Source organism: Scyliorhinus torazame, chromosome 20 (assembly GCF_047496885.1).
Source record: "Scyliorhinus torazame isolate Kashiwa2021f chromosome 20, sScyTor2.1, whole genome shotgun sequence".
In the NCBI taxonomy this organism is placed as follows: Eukaryota; Metazoa; Chordata; class Chondrichthyes; order Carcharhiniformes; family Scyliorhinidae; genus Scyliorhinus; species Scyliorhinus torazame.
In genome coordinates this window covers 7379292-7400569 of record NC_092726.1, presented here as the reverse complement: position 1 = coordinate 7400569, position 21278 = coordinate 7379292, and the positions used below count along the sequence as shown (strand labels likewise).

The window sequence follows — 21278 nt, the reverse complement described above, 5'->3', positions numbered from 1 at the left end:
GGGCAGATCAACACAAGTTGTCAACAGGGCGCTTGCCCTGTTCTATCTCTTGAGAGTCCTCGGGCCACTCTCTGAACTGGAAAGGGTGGTCAAGAGGCATGTGACTGGCAACTGAATTCAGGGAATCAGGCGATTGAGTTGGATGATCAACAAGTGGCAGGGACAGCAGGGAGGCGAGCGGGTGGTGAAGATCAAGGAGAAATGGGAAGCGGAGTTGGGAATGGAGATCAATTGGGGAGTATGGAGTGAGGCGCTGCGAAGGGTAAACGGGACCTCCTCTTGCGCAAGGATGAGCCTGATACAGTTTAAGGTGGTGCACAGGGTGCGTATGTCTCGGGCGAGAATGAGTGGGTTCTTTCAGGGGGTAGCAGATGAGTGTGAGAGGCGTGGGCGGGGGCCAGCGAATCACGCGCACACGTTTTGGGGTTGTGAAAAATTGGGAAGATTCTGGGCGGGAGTGTTTGGGTCTTAGCCAGGATAGTGGAGGGGGGAGTGGACCCGGACCCTTTGGTGGCGATATTTGGGGTCTCAGAGAAGCCGGAGCTCATGGAGAGCAGGAAGGCCGATGTCGTGGCCGTCGCCTCTCTGATTGCACGGCGGCGAATTTTGCCGGAGTGGCGGTCGGCATCGCCACCGGGGGGAGCAGCTTGGTTGGGAGACCTGTACAACTTCCTGCGATGAGCGAAGATAAAGTATGAGTTAAGGGGCTCAGCAGGGGAGTTTGAGAAAAGGTGGGGGATGTTTGTGACCGAGTTTGAGGAGCGTGGGGGGGGGGGGGTGAAAAAGGGGAAAATCTGTACACTGTATAGTTGATTGTTGGGAAGTATGTTTCCCGGAGTGTTTGTTGGCTGTAACCGGCTTTGATACATGTTTGTAATAAAATATGTTTTTTAATAAGGAATTTGTCGATCAGCCGCGATCAGAATGAATGGCACAGCAGGTTGAATGGGCCGAATGGCCTCCTCCTGCTCCTATTCTCTACGTCTCTCAGGAATCTGCTTTCTCTCCTGGTTCTTAGGTGAAAGCAGCAGGTTTGCTGTGCAGGAGGGCGAAGGATGATTGTGACCTCGAGGAGGCCTGTGACGGCAAATCCAGTGATTGCCCAGAAGACAAGTTCCGCTTCAACGGGATTCCCTGTCAGGGAAACACAAGCTTCTGTTACAACGGGAAGTGCCCACTCCATCAGGACCAGTGTGTCTTGATGTGGGGAACAGGTAGGTTAAACCCTTGGAAACTTGTCACTCTCTCAGAATCCCCGCGCGCAGCTTGAACACGGTCTGGTGCTCCGAAGAATTAGGAGCAGGGGCAATGATGGGACAGACTCCTCGGTGTACTGAGCCTGCCCCATTATTTGGTTAGATTCTGGCTGATTTGATTTCGGCCTCATCCCCATTTTCCTGCCTGCTCCCCACGCCATTAATTGGGGCGACTCGCGAGCTCTTTCAAGGCAGATTAGAAAGTCTCAATGGAGTTCAAACCTTTTGGTAAAAAGCGGAACTTTTCTTTGTCAAGCAAGTCTATTGACCTGTTCAGTCTCCAAGCATCCCCTCCCACTCAACCAGTGTCCCAGCTGTCCCCTATTTATATATGTATTGGTGGGCGTTATACCCAACACAAAGGAAGATGGTTGAGGTTGTTGGGAGAAATCATCACAGTTCTGAGATATCATTGCACAAGTTCCTCAGAGTCGTGTCCTGGGCCCAGCCATCTTCAGCCGCTCCATTAATGACGTTGCTTCCGACGGAAGTGGGGATGTATGCGATGATTACACAATGTTCATCACCATTTACCACCAGCTGGAGGTTCCTCCCCAAGTCACTCACCGCTCCTTCACTGTCAAAACTCTGGACCTCCCTCTCGAACAGGGCCGTGGGTGTACCTGCACCTCATGGACAGCGGATCACGAAGGAGGCTCACCACCGCCTTCTCAAGGGGCAATTAGGGATGGGAAACAATTACTGGCCGAGCCCAGCGATGCCCGCATCTTGTGAACGATTTATTTTAAAGTAGCACACCTCCTCTCCTCCTCGTGTTGCTGGCGTCATGAGTTACTTCATGAATTACCATGGAAACAAAAGGTTGAATCAGGGACAGAGACGTGATGTTGACCGGAAAGAGATTATTTCAGAAGGGTGATGAAATGCAAAGCAACAGTGATCAAAATGATATGAGGAAGGAAGTCAGTGGTTACTGAGCAAGGGAGAGATGGTCAGCAGAGGTTCCAGAGTTTTAGCGGTTACTTTGCAAAATCTTACACAGAAATAATATTGTGAAAAGGCTTGGCAGGGAAGAGAGATGAGGCTGGGGAACACAGGGTTTAGGGAAAGGGAGACAGTGAACAAATCAGTACCAGTCCCCCATGCTGATAATCTACATCCCAGGGTACTGAAGGAGGTGGATCTAGAAACAGCGGATGCATTGGTGGTCATCGCCCAAGGTGAAATCATTCTTTTTTTTTAAAAATTATTTTTATTAAAGTTTTGCGAAATTTTTCATAATAAATAGTAATAATCCTAACACAACAAAATGGAGTGAACATTAACATAGTGCAAAAAGAGAATATACAATAGCAATTAACTAGACGTTACCCCCCCCGTGCCTCAGTCTTCCCACACCCTCCCAACGGAGCACTCACGCACGCTCATGGATCGCTGCTGCTGCTGACGTTTTAATTTTAATTTTCCCCGCGAAGTCGGCAGACGGTATTATGCCCCCACTCAACAGCAGCAGCTCTGTACACTTGGCAAAATCATTTACACACATAAGTAGGCATCTGTTCGTGGTGTTGTCCCTCGCTTCTCCCAAACTGATCATGGCGTTCGTATGGGGTTGGGGCGGGGGAAGAATGCTCGGATCCCAAAGAAGGTCTTACAAAAAAACAAAATCTAGCCCTCCGAAACCTACAATTCTACCACTGGGCGGCGACGGCCGAGCGAATAAGGGGATGGATCAAGGAGCCAGAAGCCGAATGGGGACGCGCGGTGGAGGCCTCCTGCAGGGGGACCTCCCTCCGGGCCCTCGCCACGGTGGCACTCCCATCCCCACCCAAACAACACTCCAGCAGCCCGGTGGTAATAGCCACCCTCCAGTCCTGGAACCAACTACGGCAGCAATTTGGCCTGACCAGAATGTCGGACAAAGCTCCCATCTGCAATAACCACAGGTTCACACCAGCGCTGCCTGACGCCACCTTCAAAAGGTGGGGACAGGACAGAGTGAAATAATTCTTGACAAATCTACTGGAATCTTCGAGGATGTACCCAGTAGAGTTGCCGAGGGGGAGCCAGTGGATGTGGTTTATTTGGACTTTCAGAAAGCTCTCAACAGAGTCCCACACAAGTGATTAGTGTGTAAAATTAAAGCACACGGGATTGGGAGTAGTGCATTGACATGAATAGAAACTGGTTGGCAGACAGGAAACAAGAGTCGGAATTAACGGGACTTTTTTCACATGGCAGGCAGTGTCTAGTGGGGTACCGCAACGGTCGGTGCTGGGACCCCAGCTATTCACAATATATATTAATGATTCAGCTGAGGGAATGAAATATAATTTCTCCAGATTTGCAGAGGACACCGAGTTGGGTGGGAGGGTGAGCTGTGAGGAGGATGCAGAGAGGCTTCAGTGTGATTTGGACAAGCTGAGTGAGAGGGCAAATGAATGGCAGATGCCGTATAATGTAGATAAATGTGAGGTTATCCACTTTGGTAGCAAAAACAAGAAAGCAGGCTGTTATCTGAATGGCCATAAATTAGGAGAGGGGAATGTGCACCGAGACCTGGGTGTCTTCGTACACCAGTCGCTGACGGTAAGCGTGCAGGTACAGCAGGCGGTAAAGAAGGCTAATGGTATGTTGGCCTCCATTGCAAGAGGATTCGAGTACAGGAGCAGGGATGTCTTGCCGCAATTACCCAGGGCTTTGGTGAGGCCACACCTGGACTACTGTGGGCAGTTTTGGTCTCCTTACCTGAGGAAGGATGTTCTTGCTGTGGAGGGAGTGCGGTGAAGGTTTACCAGACTGATTCTTGGGATGGCAGGACTGACGTACGAGGGGAGATTGAGTCGGTTAGGATTGTACTCGCTGGGGTTCAGAAGAATGAGGGGCGGGGGGGAATCTCATAGAAACCTATAAAATTCTCACAGGACTGGACAGGGTAGATGCAGGAAGGATGTTCCCGGTGGTGGGGGGTGTCCAGAACCAGGGGTCACAGTCTGAGGATACGGGGTAGACCATGTAGGACAGAGAGGAAGAGAAATTTCTTCAGCTAGAGAGTGGTCGGCCTGTGGAATTCATTACCACAGGAAGCAGTTAAGGCCAAAGAGTTGTATGTTTTCAAGAAGCAGTCAGATACGGCACTTGGACTAAAGGAAAGCGAGAACAGGCTGTTGAGTTGGATGATCAGAATGAATGGCGGAGCGGGCTCGAAGGGCCGAATGGCCTCATCCTGGTCCTAATTCTCTGTGTTTTCCATGTAGAGCCCGGGAGGAAGACTCCCCTGGCCGCAGAGCCAAGAAGGGAGAGTCGGAATCTCACCGTCAGGGGTCAGCCGTCCATGAATGAGATGGGGAGGAGTTTGAAATATTTTGAATTCTCTCTCCCAGCGAGTTGCTCTTGCTGGTCGAGTCTGCTCGTCAAAGAGCTTGACTTTTGGATGGTTGGGGAGCTGAGGAGTGTGGGAAGAGTGGAATCGAGGGAGAAGATCAGTGGCGGCCAGGTTGAATGTGAAATAGGCTCAAAGGGTCAAATCAGCGTCTCCAGCTCCCTCCTCTTCAATTCTTAATGTGATTGAAATCCAGTCGCACTTCCAATTTCAAATGATGCAATAAAACACCTGACGACAGATCTTTCCAATTTAGCTCATTGGATATTTCTTTTATGTTGCCAATAGGAGCGCAGTCAGGGCCTGACTTTTGTTATCGAAGAAACACACAAGGTGACCAGTTCAGTTTCTGCCGGAAAACAGCATCTGGTTATGAGCCCTGCACGACTCAGTAAGTGTTCCTCAGCATATGCGTCATTCCATTCCCTTGTTCAGTTTCACTTCACTCAGGTGTCCCAGGCGACCTGGTCTTCGCTTCACCTGGTGCTCAGTGTCCCACCATTTGAGTTTGGATTTTCTCGGACTGCGAAATCTGGAGGAAAAGGAACGGGGTCCTCTACGCCCCCTAAACCTTGGTCACCAGTGCTCCCTTGATCAACCTCCCACTTTGCAAACTCCATTAACTTCAGTTCCACCAGGAGTTGCCAAGGAGAGTGCAACAGGGAACAGTTAACTGTCAAGATTCTGTATAAATGTAATCCATGTATGCCAACTCTGATTGGTCAGGGCATTGTCATGGGGAATGAGCCCGAGAATGGCTGTTTCCTTCCCCCTCCCTCCCCCACCCCACCACCTTCTCCCAAGCTTTTGATTTTTGAAAAAAGGTGCAATGGATGGTATATGCTCCATCTGTGATTACGTGTTTGGACATCACTTTCTAAACAATCCTGATTGGGCCAACAATTACGCAGACAAATGTTCGGAAAATAACGGTAGTTTTCAAGGATTTATAGCTGTATTGGTAAATGTATGTTTTAATAAGTTAACGGTACTGTTTTAATAAGTTTAATTCAATGTTTCTGTGCCTGGAAGAGTAAACCCTATAGTTAGGTTCATGCTGGACAAAAGTGTTTGTATGTGTGGAGGTTGGTCAAGTTCCAACTCTGTGTCTATTGTGCTGAGAGAGGGTTAAAGAGTAAATAAATAAATAAATTGTGCTTAGAGAGGGTTAAAGAGTAAATAAATAGTCAGCAGAGGTATGCAGTGTTGCTCAGCACCTTGGGCCTTGGAAGGTGGAGAAGCTTTTAAGTTTTAGCTGATTTTGTGGGCAGTGGGAGCCTGGATCTCGGGGAGGGAACATCTCTCAAGTCTGCCAGAAGAAAGACTGGACGGGACAGGAGCAGCAGAGAGGCAGGCCTCCGAAAGTACAAGTTACAGTTCAGGGAATTGGGATAGAAAGAGCATTTGAGACCACTGGATAAGAGAACAGAGACCAGGGTATTGTTCGGAAGTATTCAAGGAAGTGTAGACAAAATGTTCTGAGTTGAAAAGGCAATTGTCATAACTAGTTTTGAAGTGGGACAGCAGACTTCAGAGGTAGATGAAACTTTTGATGCCATGTTAATACAGTCTGGGAATCGAGAGTTAAAACGATTGTGAGCAGTTTGCATAGCAGTCAAGGCAAACAAATCCTGAAGGGATTGGTGTAAAATCTTGAACCGGGGTTGCTGTGAAATTGGAGTGGAAGCTTTGTTTCCAAGTTTCATTTGGAAAACCTGGTCTGGATTTCGGAATGCAAACCACTTGGGGAAAGCATTCTCATGGGAGAAGATTTTAAAGTGTGTTTTTGGGAGTGGAAACTCTTAGCGGGGGGGGATTCTGAGGACAACTCCACAGCCACCAACTTGGGTTCAGAGAAGAGTGCATGTATTTGACCATAGTCATCTTGCGTGCTTAACAGGGACTTTGTGTTTGTGAGGCCGCTGTAGATTAAGATGTTCTTTGTAATCCATGTTAATCCTAAAATCTGTTAAACTGGGGGAGAGAAGTATTGTATTCTCATCCAATTTCTTCTCTTGTTGAATGAATGTTGTTTTTCTCTTGTTGTTAAAACTAATTCGAGGTTCTGTGACCTTGTTCCTTCGTGTTTTATTTTAAAATTGTTTTTTGAGACAGGGTTCTATTCTGGGATCTTCCCGTCCAGTTATAACATCAACTTTGATAGTAACACAAACAATTTAAGTTCATCGCTCGGGCTTGTCTCGTCGCTCACGGACACATGCTGGAAGCCACATTTCCTGGGGCTGGTTTAGCACAGGGCTAAATCGCTGGCTTTTAAAGCAGACCAAGGCAGGCCAGCAGCACGGTTCAATTCCCGTAACAGCCTCCCCGAACAGGCGCCGGAATGTGGCGACTAGGGGCTTTTCACACTAACTTCATTTGAAGCCTACTTGTGACAATCAGCGATTTTCATTTCATTTCATATACCCTATTCACTGCCAACAGGAGGAGTCGGTCCCACCCATTGCTCATTTTTCAACTAAACAAAAGCTTGCGGTCAGCCATAACCTGGTTCATTCCCCATGCTCATGCCTGGACCAATCAGAGTCCACTTGCCAACCAGTCAGCCTTCTCTTCTCATGCAGTATAAATTGTTGCTCCCTTTAAATCTTTGCGTATCTGCCCTGAAGGGTGCAAGGCGAAAAGCTTCGACAATGTGTCTCGTTTTTCAGAAATTGTTAGGCAACTGGGAAAACGTGTCTGGAACGTGGAATGCTTGTCTCTCACCTCTGACATTCTCCCGCCTCCCCCCCCCCCACCCCCCCCCCCCCCCCCCCCCCCACCCACCCACAGGGATATCATGTGCGGACAACTGAACTGCGTTGGTGGGAATAAACAGCCACCCTACAAATTTGGCACACTTGGCTTTGCGCAGGTAACTTGCCGAGTTATATTGGCCGGGGATGGAATAAAAGGATTGGTCCAAAATGGAACCAAGTGCGGAGACAACAAGGTAATGGAATGAATGTGAAATCGCTCACGCATTTTCAGTTTCTTCAGTTTTTTCCAATCATGGAACATGGCAAGGCTGTTCAGCCCATTGTGCGATGCTGGCACATGTTTAGCCTCACACCCTGTGTGAGGAATGTAGGAATTTCAGATATATTGTTTTCTATGTATTTGGTGCAGTAAGGGTTAAAAACCTGGGTTAGTGTGTGCGGCTGCTGCGGTCATGTTTTTAAAGAATCCTGGTTTGAAAGGCAGTCAAGCATTTTCGAGACCGAGATGGAATTAAAGCATCGTAAAAGTACGTCGTAATTCATTCCAGCCGTGGATATTGTTTGCTGAATTTGGGCTGATGGAATTTTGTTTATATAGAAAGAGGGTTCCCTGGGGGAGTGGATAATTAGAGACGTTGGCCGGGATGCTCCGGTCCGCCAGCCGCATTTTCTGGTGCGCCCCCGCCAGCGGCGGGATTCTCCATCCCCGCAACCGGAGTTCCCCATTGTGGCCACCCCACGCCATCGGGAAACCTGCGGGCAAGGGTGCCAGAGGATCCCACGGACGGAGAATTCTGCAGCTTGGTAGGATGATGTAACGAACGTCCAGGCAGTTCGTTCCATACATGAAAAACGTAGGATGCACGATAGATGCACAATGTAAACACACAGTCACAGGTGAAGCATACAGAGTTTGGCACCAGGTGTGCGGAGAGACCAGAAGGTGCCGGAATAAATTCGGTAAAATGTGTTGCGTGGGACATCCTCGACCATCTGTAACCCTTTCTCCTTGTGACAGGCTCCTGACAACACTTTACAAATGACCTGTTCTCAACCAATCTGTCCTCTCTACAGATGTGTGTCAACTCCAGGTGCACTGCCGTTAGACTCGCTGGGGACTGTTCCAAGAGGTGCCCTGAACATGAGGTAAGTTGGTCATCACTCTCTCTGGGCCCTTCTTAATTCCAGTCGGAGGAACAGCCACACCCAGGAAAGGTCGTCAAGTCGTCCCCCCACCCTTTGCTCCACTCGGGGTCACCATTTCCAGCTGCAAGGTTTCTGTACATTCCCCTGCTCATTCAGCCTTGGAGAATGCTGCTGTTTATTTTCTGACTGCCTCCCTCTGTTCTCCCTTGCTCCTCTCTCTTTGTCTGTCTTTCTCTCTCCCACTCTGTCTCTCTCATTCTGTTTCCCTGTCTCCCTCCCGCTCTCTCTGTTTCCCCTTCTCTCAGTCCCCCTTTCTTTGCCTCCCTCTGACTCTCCCTTTCTTCCCCCGTCTCTCTCTCTCCGTTATTCTCTCTCCCCTCTCTCTTCCTTCTTCTCTCCCTCTATATATCTCCCCCCCCTTCTCTCTCTCTCTGTGGCTCTCTCTCTCTGTCTCCATCTTGCTCTGTCTCTCCCTTTCTTTGCCTCCCTCTGACTCTCCCTTTCTCCCCCCTCTCTCTCCTTCCCCCCCTCTCTCCCCTCTTCTCCCCCTCTATATATCTCCTCCCCCTCTCTCTGTCTCCCCCTCTCTCTGTCTCTCTCTCTCTCTCTGTCTCTCTCTCTGTCTGTCTCCCCCTCTCTCTGTCTCTCTCTCTCTCTCCCTTTCTCTCTCGCTCTCTCTCTGTCTCTCTCTCTCTCCCTTTCTCTCTCGCTCTCTCTCTGTCTCTTTCTCCCTCTAACTCTGTCTCTCCCTTTGTCTCTCTACCTTTCTCTCCCCCTCTCCCTCTCTCTGTCTCTCACTCTGTCCCTCCCTTTTGCTCTGCCTCTCATCTCTTTGTCACCCTCTCTCTCTGCCACCCTCTCTCTTTCTCCCCCTCTGTCTGTCTCCCTCTAGCTCTTTCTCTCTGTCTGTCTGCCTCTCTGTCTGTCTGTCTTCTTCTCAGTCTCCATGTTCCTTCTCCACTCCCCTCCTCCATAGAACATAGAAGATCACAGCGCAGTACAGGCCCTTGGGCCCTCGATGTTGCGCCGACCTGTGAAACCACTCGAAAGCCCATCTACAAGCCCCAGTTTCTGGTTCAGAACAATGGACAGTTTCTAACATGTTGAGGCAACATGATCTGCTTTTGATTCAACATTGCCGTGCGATGTGTCTGCAGATTAGGCAACATCTACCTGTGCACGCCATTCAACATTCTTTCAGTTATCTCTGAGCTCATCAAGGTGCCGAGGTAAATACAGTGAGCTGGAGCAATTCCGCAGGGAACGAACGATTCCCGCATTCCAGACAAATGTTCAGACATTTCTGGGAACAGTTGTAAAATCACATTTGGCGCAGTTCACTTCTGTCCGGAGTGCTAAACGTGCGGAGTCCGTACTCCCCCTCCTAGCCCGTGGCTCAGTTTATACACCCCCCCAGGAATTCAACTTTAAAAACATTGAACTTTCATAAATTCAAAGAATCGGTTCCTGAATACCCTCGAGATTAAAGCTACGAAGTTCACTTCTGCCCTCTTTGAGCCTGACAGCCGTGCACTGCCCTGACGGTAATATCCTGCAACCCATTCATCTTTTTTGCAATTCAGGGGCAATTTAGCGTGGCCAGTCCACCTACCCGGCACATCTTTTTGGGCCGTGGGGGTGAGACCCGCGCAGACACGGGGAGAATGTGCAGACCCCACACGGACAGTGACCCGGGGCTGGGATCGAACTCTTTCGGGCAAGAGTGGGACCGTGTGCCTTGCGAGAGAGAAAGTGTGTGTTCAAACCCCACCCCACCCTCCCACGCAAAGGGACAGGGAGATTCAGAGTTGGCCTGTCTCCCATCCCGTGCAGCAAACCCCTGCGTCGCGCAGTCCCGGGAAACTCAGCCAGCAGTCGCTCCGTGAATCCTAACCCTTGTCTTCACCGTGTGCAGGTCTGTAATCACCTGGAGGAGTGCCAGTTTGAAGTTGGAGATTCGCCATCAGGGTCCAACACGTTGCCTTCATACGGTACGGCTTTCACAACGATCAGTGGCTTCCCAGGAGAGTGGGCAACGGGTCAGCAACTCGGTTTTCCCAGTCGATCCCCCCCCCCCACTCTCGTGGGCCCTGGGGTTTGCTCCAGTCGCCTAATCCTAGACACTGAGCATAGGTCGGCAATCTGGCTGTGGGAGGCATCACATTCCCCCCCCCCCCCACCCCCCCTGCCCAGTTCTGACCCAATGGGTTGACTCTTTCCAGATGTGACTTGAACACAAAGTGGGTGTGAGGGTGTCGGGGGGGGGGGGGGGGGGGGGGCAGAATCCTGGCTCAATACATTTTTTTCACCCTCGTTCCAAGGGTAGGTAGGAAGAATTTGTGTTTCTCCCGCGTCTCAACGTGCGCTTCGGGGGTCAGGGGGTGCTTTCCGGACGGGTGCGGTCGGGACTTTTTGCTCCCAATCCCGGTGGACGACGAAATCCGGCGTTGTGGGACGTCCTTGCCTTCCTCAACCCACAGCCAGAAGGAGTGGGAGTCTGCCTTGGGGTTGGGCGACGAGCTTTCTCAACCCGATGGGCGTTGACCCCGAGTCCTCAACAAGCACGACGCGACACAAGGGTCAAGGGTCAGGCTCCCTCCGAATCTGAAACTTGTAGCCCCTGATCCACAAACTCTCCGAGTTAGGCGCGCGTGACAGTTTGGTGGTGTTTTTCCATTCGTAGGAAAGCGTCTCAACTGATTGGGCTGGACACCCTTCCCACCAACCAGGGAGAGCCGGGACACAACCCAAACTTACTGTGCCAAGCCACTCCTGATATTTTGCTCCTCTGAATTGTTGGCTTTGCTGTGCGTCATCAGGATAATATCTCTTTCCTTTCTTTTCCCTGTAGCGATAGTTATCATTGTTTTGATTGTGGCGTTACTCATCGCGGCTTTTGGGATAGCAGCCTTTGTGCTCAGGAAACGCAACATGAAAACTGCGGCCGCTCCAAGGTAAGTGCTGATCTGTTGACATTGGGGCTCAACTGCTCGTCTTTCGGGGCTTGTGGGAGGAAACCGGAGCCCCCGGAGGAAACCCACGCAGACACGGGGAGGGCGTGCAGACTCCGCACAGACAGTGACCCAAGCCGGGAATCGAACCCGGGACCCCGGCGCTGTGAGGCAGCGGCGCTGACCGCCGCGCCACAGTGCGGTCCAAGATCTCGGCTGACACCGCCGTGCCGGAACTGACGGAGTGCTGCACCGTCAGCAGGGCTGTCTTCCGGATAAGACGTTGAAACGAAGCTCCCCTCCGCCCACTGTCACCAATCGGGGCAGTTCTCCCGGTGACCTGCCCAACCGCACAACAGATTATCTGATCTGAATCACGCCGCTGTTTGTCCCAACCTGCTGCGTGCAAACCGGTGACCATGACTGTGCTTTGAAAAGCATTCCTTTGTCCTCAGCACCCCTCAGCACTGGCTGAACTTGATTTGCAAGCCAGTGGATTGACTCTGCACCTGGTATCAAAGTAGAAAAGCAATTGCTTCTGAGAATCCACTCCACTGGTTCCACAGGTTAGACTGCCTCCGGATTTGTAACATCACTCTTGTTATGAACAGAAACGTCTTTTTTCTCGTCAACAACGTTTAAAATCCCAGTTCCCAACTAAGGGAATAAAGCCACAAGATTCTCTGCTTTGAACAAGGTGAAATAAACTTTACTAGAGAAAGTCAGAAATGTAAAACAATTTATAATGTCTATCTTAAATTCTAATATTCACAATTGACATGAGGCCTTTTGCACTTTTAAACAAAACAAAGTTTATTCTGCAAATTCATTTAACATTTTATAAACACGCACAGTAAGCATTTTATCAACTACAAACATAAATCCCCCACACAGCGAGAGATAAACCTTCATAACTTCCCTTTCAACTGTTTCAATTTGATAACAACATCCACTAAACCAGGAAAACCCTTTTACCCAAAACAGTAGGTTTGAATTCTTTGAGTATACAGTTATCACTTTTAAATTATCAAGTGATCTGGATACCTTTTAACATACAAAGAGAGAGAGACAAAAGAAACCTTTGTCTGAATCCAGCTTCCAACTGTGTAAACCGAAAGTAAAGCTCAGAGCCACAGCCCAGCTCCACCCACACAATGACATCACTGAGGCCATGTGATAATACAAACATTTCTTGAAGGAACAGAGCAAACTCCAGCAGGATAATGGGACCAGTGAAGCATTGACTGATAAGCAGGGAGGAGAGAGGAATCCATCACTTCAGAGTGAGCATGGCAAGTTGCCCATTGCGCTGTTCCCACTTTCATTCTCTGAGAGGACATCAGGAGGTGTCTTGCGCTGTTAAACACAGCTCTGAGGCAGCTCGGCGGGAAAGGTACATTAGAACATAGAACATTACAGCGCAGTACAGACCCTTCGGCCCTCGATGTTGCGCCACCCACTCTAAAGCCCATCTACACTATTCCCTTATCGTCCATATGTCTATCCAATGACCATTTGAATGTTCTTAGTGTTGGCGAGTCCACTACTGTTGCAGGCAGGGCATTCCACGCCCTTACTACTCTCTGAGTAAAAAACCTACCTCTGACATCTGTCCTATATCTATCTCCCCTCAATTTAAAACTATGTCCCCTCGTGCTAGACATCACCATTCGAGGAAAAAGGCTCTCACTGTCCACCCTACCTAATCCTCTGATCATCTTGTATGCCTCAATTAAGTCACCTCTTAAACTTCTTCTCTCTAACGAAAACAGCCTCAAGTCCCTCAGCCTTCCCTCATAAGATCTTCCCTTCATACCAGGCAACATTCTGGTAAATCTCCTCTGCACCCTTTCCAATGCTTCCACATCCTTCCTATAATGCGGCGACCAGAATTGCACGCAATACTCCAAATGCGGCCGCACCAGAGTTTTGTACAGCTGCAACATCCCGGAAGAGCCCTTTGATGAGGTTTTCTGTTGGGGCAGCATGGTAGCATTGTGGATAGCACAATTGCTTCACAGCTCCAGGGTCCCAGATTCGATTCCGGTTTGGGTCACTCTCTGTGCGGAGTCTGCACATCCTCCCCGTGTCTGCGTGGGTTTCCTCCGGGTGCTCCGGTTTCCTCCAGCAGTCCAAAGATGTGCAGGTTAGGTGGATTTGCCATGATAAATTGCCCTTAGTGTCCAAAATTGCCCTTAGGGTGGGGTTACTGGGTTATGGGGATGGGGTGGAGGTGTTGACCTTGGGTAGGGTGCTCTTTCCAAGAGCCGGTGCAGACTTGATGGGCCGAATGGCCTCCTTCTGCACTGTAAATTCTATGATAATAAGTAAATTCTATGATAACATGACCTCAAGGCTCCGAAAATCAATCCCTCTACCAGTAAAAGCTAACACACCGTACGCCTTCTTAACGACCCTCTCAACCTGGGTGGCAACTTTCAGGGATCTATGTACATGGACACCGAGATCTCTCTGCTCATCCAAGAATCTTACCATTAGCCCAGTACTCTGTCTTCCTGTTATTCCTTCCAAAATGAATCACCTCACACTTTTCTGCATTAAACTCCATTTGCCACCTCTCAGCCCAGCGCTGCAGCTTATCTATGTCCCTCTGTAACTTGTAACATCCTTCTGCACTGTCCTCAACACCACCGACTTTAGTGTCATCTGCAAATTAACTCACCCATCCTTCTACGCCCTCCTCCAGGTCATTTATAAAAATGACAAACAGCAGTGGCCCCAAAACAGATCCTTGTGGTACACCACGAATAACTGGACTCCAGTCTGAACATTTCCCATCAACCACCATCCTTTGTCTTCTTCCAGCTAGCCAATTACTGATCCAAACTGCTAAATCTCCCTGAATCCCATGCTTCCGTATTTTCTGCAATAGCCTACCGTGAGGAACCTTATCAAACGCTTTACTGAAATCCATATACACCACATCAACTACTTTACCCTCATCCACCTGATTGGTCACCTTCTCAAAGAACTCAACAAGGTTTGTGAGGCACGACCTACCCTTCACAAAACCGTGTTGACTATCTCTAATTAAATTATTCCTTTCCAGATGATTGTACATCCTGTCTCTTATAAACCTTTCCAAGACTTTGCCCACAACAGAAGTAAGGCTCACTGGTCTGTAGTTACCGGGGTTGTCTCTACTCCCTTTCTTGAACAAGGGGACAACATTTGCTATCCTCCAGTCTTCTGGCACTATTCCTGTAGACAATGATGACTTAAAGATCAAAGCCAAAGGCTCAGCAATCTCCTCCCTAGCTTCCCAGAGAATCCGTGGATAAATCCCATCCAGCCCAGGGGACTTATCTATTTTCACACTTTCCAGAATTGCTAACACCTTCTCCTTATGAACCTCAAGCCCTTCTAGTCTAGTAGCCTGTATCTCAGTTTTCTCCTCGACAACATTGTCCTTTTCCTGTCTGAATACCGACGAAAAATATTCATTTAGCACCTCTCCTATCTCCTCGGACTCCACGCACAACTTCCCACTACTGTCCTTGACTGGCCCTACTCTTACCCTAATCATACTTTTATTCCTGACATAGCGATAGAAAGCTTTAGGGTTATCCTTGATCCTACCTGCCAAAGACTTCTCATGTCCCCTCCTGGTTCTTCTTAGCTCTCTCTTTAGGTCCTTCCTAGCTAACTTGTAATTCTCGAGCGCCCTAACTGAACCTTCACCTCTCATCTTTATATAAGCCTCCTTCTTCCTCTTGACAAGTGTTTCGACTGCTTTAGTAAACCACGGTTCCCTCGCTCGACCACTTCCTCCCTGCCTGACAGGTACATACTTATCAAGGACACGCAGTAGCTGTTCCTTGAACAAGCTCCACATTTCCATTGTGCCCATCCCCTGCAGTGTTCCTCTCCATCCGATGCATCCTAAGTCTTGCCTCATCGCATCATAATTGCCTTTCCCCCAGATGTAACTCTTGCCCTGCAGTATATACCTATCCCTTTCCATCGCTAAAGTAAACGTAATCCAATTGTGGTCACTGTCACCAAAGTGCTCACCTCCCTCCAAATCTAACACCTGTCCTGGTTCATTACCCAGTACCAAATCCACTGTGGCCTCGCCTCTCGTTGGCCTATCTACATACTGTGTCAGGAAACCCTCCTGCACACATTGGACAAAAACGGACGCATCTAAAGGACTCGAACTAAAGCGTTCCCAGTCATTGGTGAGGGGTTTGCACCTGCTTATTTCCGTGCAATGTGATCTGATCGAGGTATTGAAGATATTAACCAGGAGAGACAGGGTGGATGAAACTATTTCCACTGGCTGGAGATTCTAAAATGAAGGGGCATAGTCTAAAAATTAGGGATAGACCGTTCAGGAGAGATGTCAGGAAAAACTTGTTCTCTCTCCCACACACAGCAATTGATGTTCGATCAGTTGTTAATGTTAAATCTGAGAGAGATGGATTTCTGTTCAGCAAAGATACGGGTCTTTAGGCCACAGATCAGCTGTGATCTCATTGAATGGCGGGATAAGCTCGAGGGGCTGAATGGCCGACTCCTGTTCCCGTGTAATCAACCTTTCCTGCTCCAAACCTTTCCCCCTTGCAGTGGGCAATGCTGGAATTCCTGTCGTCAATTTGCGTTGTGGGTCGTTGTGGTTCTGCCTCAACGTTGCACAGGCCGCCCGCTGGGAAAGATCACTCTCAGACCTCCAGTCCGTCGTCGCGTTGAGTCGGGTCTGTGACCTCCGGCTTCCAAGCTGGGGTTCCTCGGGTTGGGGTTGGATGGGTTGGTGGCGGGACTGGGAAGCGGGGTGAGCCGCTCACAGCTCCATTGGCTCAGGCGGGACGGGGAAACGCCCTGAGGAGCGGGCCCTGAGGAGCGGGCCCTGAAAGTCGCTCCCTTGGCGTCTGCGCCTGTGCTGTGCTGTCGCATTGTTGCTTCATCCTGTCAACTCCCGATTTTAACTTTAGGGGTCAGCAGCCTCCAACGTCTGGCCTCACCAACCCGGCCTACACCGACAGCAATCCCGCCACGCCGCAGCAGTCGAGATACCAGGCCCCTAGGGTAAGTCCTTCGCTTGTCGCGCGGCTGCAGGTAGGGGGGGGAGGCGTGGCAGTGGAGCGGTCACCCTGCGGAGTTCGTCATCCAGACCACGTGGATCCGAATCCCCACGTGGCAGGGTTGAGAAGTTGAACACTGCGTTTCAAAGAAACATAAATTAAACATCGGGACGGGCAAGCTTGAAACGAGAAGTGGGCATTGCGGTGGGGGGGTGGTGGGGGGGGGGGGGGGGGGGGGGTGAAAAGTAACCACAAATTATGATGAAAATGCGACTGCTTACTCATGTCCTGTGGGAAAGCAATCCTGCCGTCCCAACGCACTCATCCACGTCCCGTCACTGAAGGAGGTGACCCAGCCATTGAGTCCATTGCAGGTCATTGATGTCCACCACCTTTGGGCACCGGCGAGTGGACGATAAATGTTGGCCTCTGCCGGTGAAGCGCCGCACATCCTGAGAATGATTCCTGTTTTGCTCGCCCCCGTGCCCCGTGTCGGCTAATTCTCACTTCATTTTTCAGGGTCCAATGATGGTTGCTCCACCGTCGTACGCGGCAGCGTCCGCACCCTATCCACCTCGCCAGGTAGGTCGCCCGCCTGTGGGCTCTATCTCCTTTCTCACACAAGGGAACCCCCCCCCCCCCCCGGGCGCGTTGGCCTCGGACACGTCAATTTTTTAAAAATATAGATTTTATTAACATTTTTCAAACAAAAGTTTTTCCGTTTTTACAACTCAACACGAGATTATACATTAACTGGTAAATAACATTCTTTAAATAATATAGCGAACTAACAACAACAACTAAAAAAAAACAAATAGCAAAAACACAAAATAGTGCTCCCCGCCCCCTCCCCCCAGGGTTGCTGCTGCTGTCATTTCTATCTTTTCATTATCGTTCCGCGAGATAGTCAAGGAACAGTTGCCACCGGCTGGAGAACCCCTGAGCCGATCCTCTCAACGCAAATATTATTCGTTCCAATCTTATGAACCCTGCCATGTCGTTTCTCCAGGCCTCCACGCCCGGGGGTTTCGCTTCCTTCCACAGGAGTAGAATCCTACGCCGGGCTACTAGGGACGCAAAGGCCAAAATATCGGCCTCTTTCGCCTCCTGCACTCCCGGTTCTTCTGCAACCCCAAATATAGCTAACCCCCAGCCTGGTTTGACCCGGATCTTCACCACCTTTGAAATTACCCTTGCCACGCCCCCCAGAACTCATGCAGTGTCGGACATGACCAAAACATGTGTGTGTAGTTCGCCGAGCTTCCCGAGCACTTCCCACACCTGTCTTCCACCCCGAAAAACCTGCTCAGTCTTGCTCCCGTCATATGTGCTCTATGTAGAACCTTAAATTGAATCAGGCTAAGCCTGGCACACGAGGACGAGGAATTTACCCTACTTAGGGCATCAGCCCATAGCCCCTCCTCGACCTCTTCCCCCAGCTCTTCTTCCCATTTTCCCTTCAGCTCCTCTATCATCGCCTCCCCCTCGTCCCTCATCTCCCGGTATATTTCGGACACTTTGCCCTCTCCAACCCATGCCCCCGAAATCACTCTGTCTTGGATCCCCCTGCGTCGGGAGCTGCGGAAATTCCCTCAGCTGTTGCCTTGCAAATGCCCTCACTTGCATATACCGGAAGGCGTTCCCCGGGGGCAACTTATATTTTTCTTCTAGCGCTCCCACACTTGCAAACGTCCCGTCTATAAACAGGTCCCTCAGCTTCCTAATTCCTGCTCGCTGCCAACACTGGAACCCCCCCCATCCATCCTCCCTGGGACAAACCTGTGGTTATTCCTGATCGGGGACCACACCGAGGCACCAGTCACTCCCCTGTGTCGCCTCCACTGCCCCCAGATCCTCAAGGTTGCCACCACCACTGGGTTTGTGGTGTACCTTTTCGGGGAGAACGGCAGCGGCGCCGTCACCAGCGCATTTAGGCTCGTTCCCTGACAGGACGCCATCTCCAGCTTCTTCCACGCTGCTCCCTCTTCCTCCCTCATCCACGTACAGACCATCGACACATTGGCGGCCCAGTAGTAGTCGCTCAAACTCGGCAGCGCCAGTCCCCCTCTGTCCCTACTGCGCTGCAGGAACCCCCTCTTTACTCTCGGGGTCTTTCCTGCCCACACAAAGCTCGTAATGCTCCTGTCTGTTTTTTAAAAAAAGGCCTTTGGGATCAGAATGGGGAGGCACTGAAACACGAAAAGAAACCTCGGGAGGACCACCATTTTAACTGCCTGCACTCTGCCCGCCAATGACAGGGGCACCATATCCCACCTCTTAAAGTCCTCCTCCATCTGCTCCACCAGTCGCGTCAGGTTAAGTCTATGCAGGGTTCCCCAGTTCCTGGCCACCTGGATCCCCAGGTATCGGAAGTCCCTTTCCACTCTCCTCAGCGGCAGAGCATCTATCCCCCTTCCCTGTTCCCCGGGGTGCATTACAAAAAGTTTGCTCTTCCCCATATTTAGTTTGTATCCCGAGAACTCTCCAAACTCCCTAAATATCTGCATTACTTCTGGCATCCCCTCTACCGGGTCCGCAACGTATAGCAGTAGATCATCTGCGTAGAGCGACACTCGGTGCTCCTCTCCCCCTCTAAGCACCCCCCTCCACTTCTTAGAATCCCTCAGCGCTATGGCCAGTGGTTCAATTGCCAATGCGAACAGTAATGGGGTCAGGGGACACCCCTGACTTGTACCCCTATGTAGCCGAAAATACCCCGATCTTTGCCGGTTTGTGACTACGCTTGCCACCGGGGCCCCATATAAGAGTCTGACCCATCTAATAAACCCCTCACCGAACCCAAACCTCTTCAGCACCTCCCACAGATAGTCCCACTCCACCCTATCGAATGCCTTCTCTGCATCCATCGCCACCACTATCTCTGCCTCCCCCTCCGGTGGGGGCGTCATCATCACCCCCAGCAACCTTCGTACATGAACATTCAGTTGTCTCCCCTTTACAAACCCTGTCTGATCATCATGCACCACCCCTGGGACGCAATCCTCTATCCTTGTCGCCATCACTTTTGCCAGCAGTTTGGCATCTACATTTAGGAGTGAGATAGGCCTGTATGACCCGCATTGCAGCGGGTCTTTATCTCGTTTCAGGATTAGCGATATCGTCGCCTCCGACATTGTCGGGGGTAGCATCCCCCTTTCCTTAGCCTCATTGAAGGTTCTCGCCAAGAGCGGGGCCAACAGATCCATATACTTCCTGTTGAATTCCACCGGAAACCCGTCTGGTCCCGGGGCCTTCCCTGCCTGCATGTTCCCCAGTCCTTTAATCACCTCATCCACCTCGATTGGCGCCCCCAGACCTGCCACCTCTTGCCCCTTCACCTTCGGGAACCTTAGCTGGTCCAGAAAGTGTAACATTCCTTCTTTTCCCCCCGGGGGTTGGGACTTATATAGCCTCTCATAAAAGGTCTTGAACACCTCGTTCACTTTCCCTGCTCTCTGCTCCATATTTCCCGTTTCGTCCCAAACTCCCCCGATCTCTCTCGCCGCCATCCTCTTCCGAAGTTGTTGGGCCAGCAGCCGGCTCGCTTTTTCCCCATACTCGTACTGCATCCCCTGTGCCTTCCTCCAGTGTGCCTCTGCCTTTCCCGTGGTCAGCAGGTCAAACTCCGTCTGTAGTCTTCGTCTTTCTCTGTATAGCCCTTCGTCTGGGGCCTCCGCATATTTCCTATCCACCCTCAAAATTTCCCCCACTAATCTCTCTCTTTCTTTGCCCTCTTGTTTCCCCTTGTGGGCTCTGATGGAGATCAGCTCTCCTCTAACCACCGCCTTCAGCGCTTCCCATACTACCCCCACCTGAACCTCCCCATCGTCGTTGACCTCCATATATCGCTCAATACACCCCCTCACCCTTCAGCCGACCCCCTCGTCCGCCAGTAGTCCCATATCTAGTCGCCAGAGTGGGCGCTGCTCCCTTTCCTCTCCTAGTTCCAGATCCACCCAATGCGGGGCGTGGTCTGAAACGGCTATGGCCGAGTACTCCGTTCCTGCCACTTTCGGGATCAGTGCCCTTCCCAAAACAAAAAGTCTATCTGGGAGTATACCTTATGGACGTGGGAGAAAAAAGAGAACTCTTTAGCCATCGGCCTGGCGAATCTCCACGGATCCACTCCCCCCATTTGTTCCATAAATCCCTGAAGCACCTTGGCCGCTGCCGGCCTTCTCCCGGTCCTGGATCTGGACAGGCCTAGCCCTGGATCCAGCACTGTGTTAAAATCCACCCCCCATTACCAAGCTTCCCACCTCCAGGTCCGGGATACGTCCCAGCATTCGCTTCATGAATCCCACGTCATGCCAGTTCGGGGCATATACATTCACCAGCACAACCGCCTCATCCTGCAGTCTGCCACTCGCCATCACATATCTGCCCCCACTGTCCACCACTATGGTCTTAGCCTCGAACGATACACGTTTCCCCACCAATATTGCCACCCCTCTGTTTTTCGCGTCCAACCCTGAGTGGAATACCTGTCCCACCCATCCTTTTCTTAGTCTCACCTGATCCGCCAACTTCAGGTGTGTCTCCTGGAGCATGACCACGTCCGCCTTCAGTCTCTTTAAGTGCGCAAACACCCTTGCCCTCTTAGTCGGCCCATTTAAGCCTCTCACATTCCACGTGATCAGCCGGATTGGGGGGCCATTCACACCCCCCCTCGTCGACTAGCCATCCCCTTTTTTAGGCCATCTCCCCATCCAGGTCCCGCGCACCCGCCTGTCCCCCAGGCAGCGCCTTCCCGCCCCGACCACCTCATCTCTTACCAGCTCCCCCTTGCACTCAGCAGCAGCAACCCAGTTAATCCC

General features: G+C 50.7%; 1 protein-coding gene across 1 annotated transcript in view; it reads left to right on the top strand.

The window, feature by feature from the left end:
* The window catches only part of LOC140397069 (zinc metalloproteinase-disintegrin-like MTP8), a 79422-nt gene that overhangs the window by 45311 nt on the left and 12833 nt on the right, over positions 1–21278 (top strand). Inside the window, exons 13-20 of the mRNA XM_072486102.1 lie at positions 1019–1214; positions 4888–4990; positions 7393–7552; positions 8394–8465; positions 10381–10456; positions 11317–11419; positions 16372–16465; positions 16981–17043. Of these exons, the coding sequence (XP_072342203.1) occupies positions 1019–1214; positions 4888–4990; positions 7393–7552; positions 8394–8465; positions 10381–10456; positions 11317–11419; positions 16372–16465; positions 16981–17043 (867 nt within the window). The remainder of the gene's footprint in view (positions 1–1018; positions 1215–4887; positions 4991–7392; positions 7553–8393; positions 8466–10380; positions 10457–11316; positions 11420–16371; positions 16466–16980; positions 17044–21278) is intronic.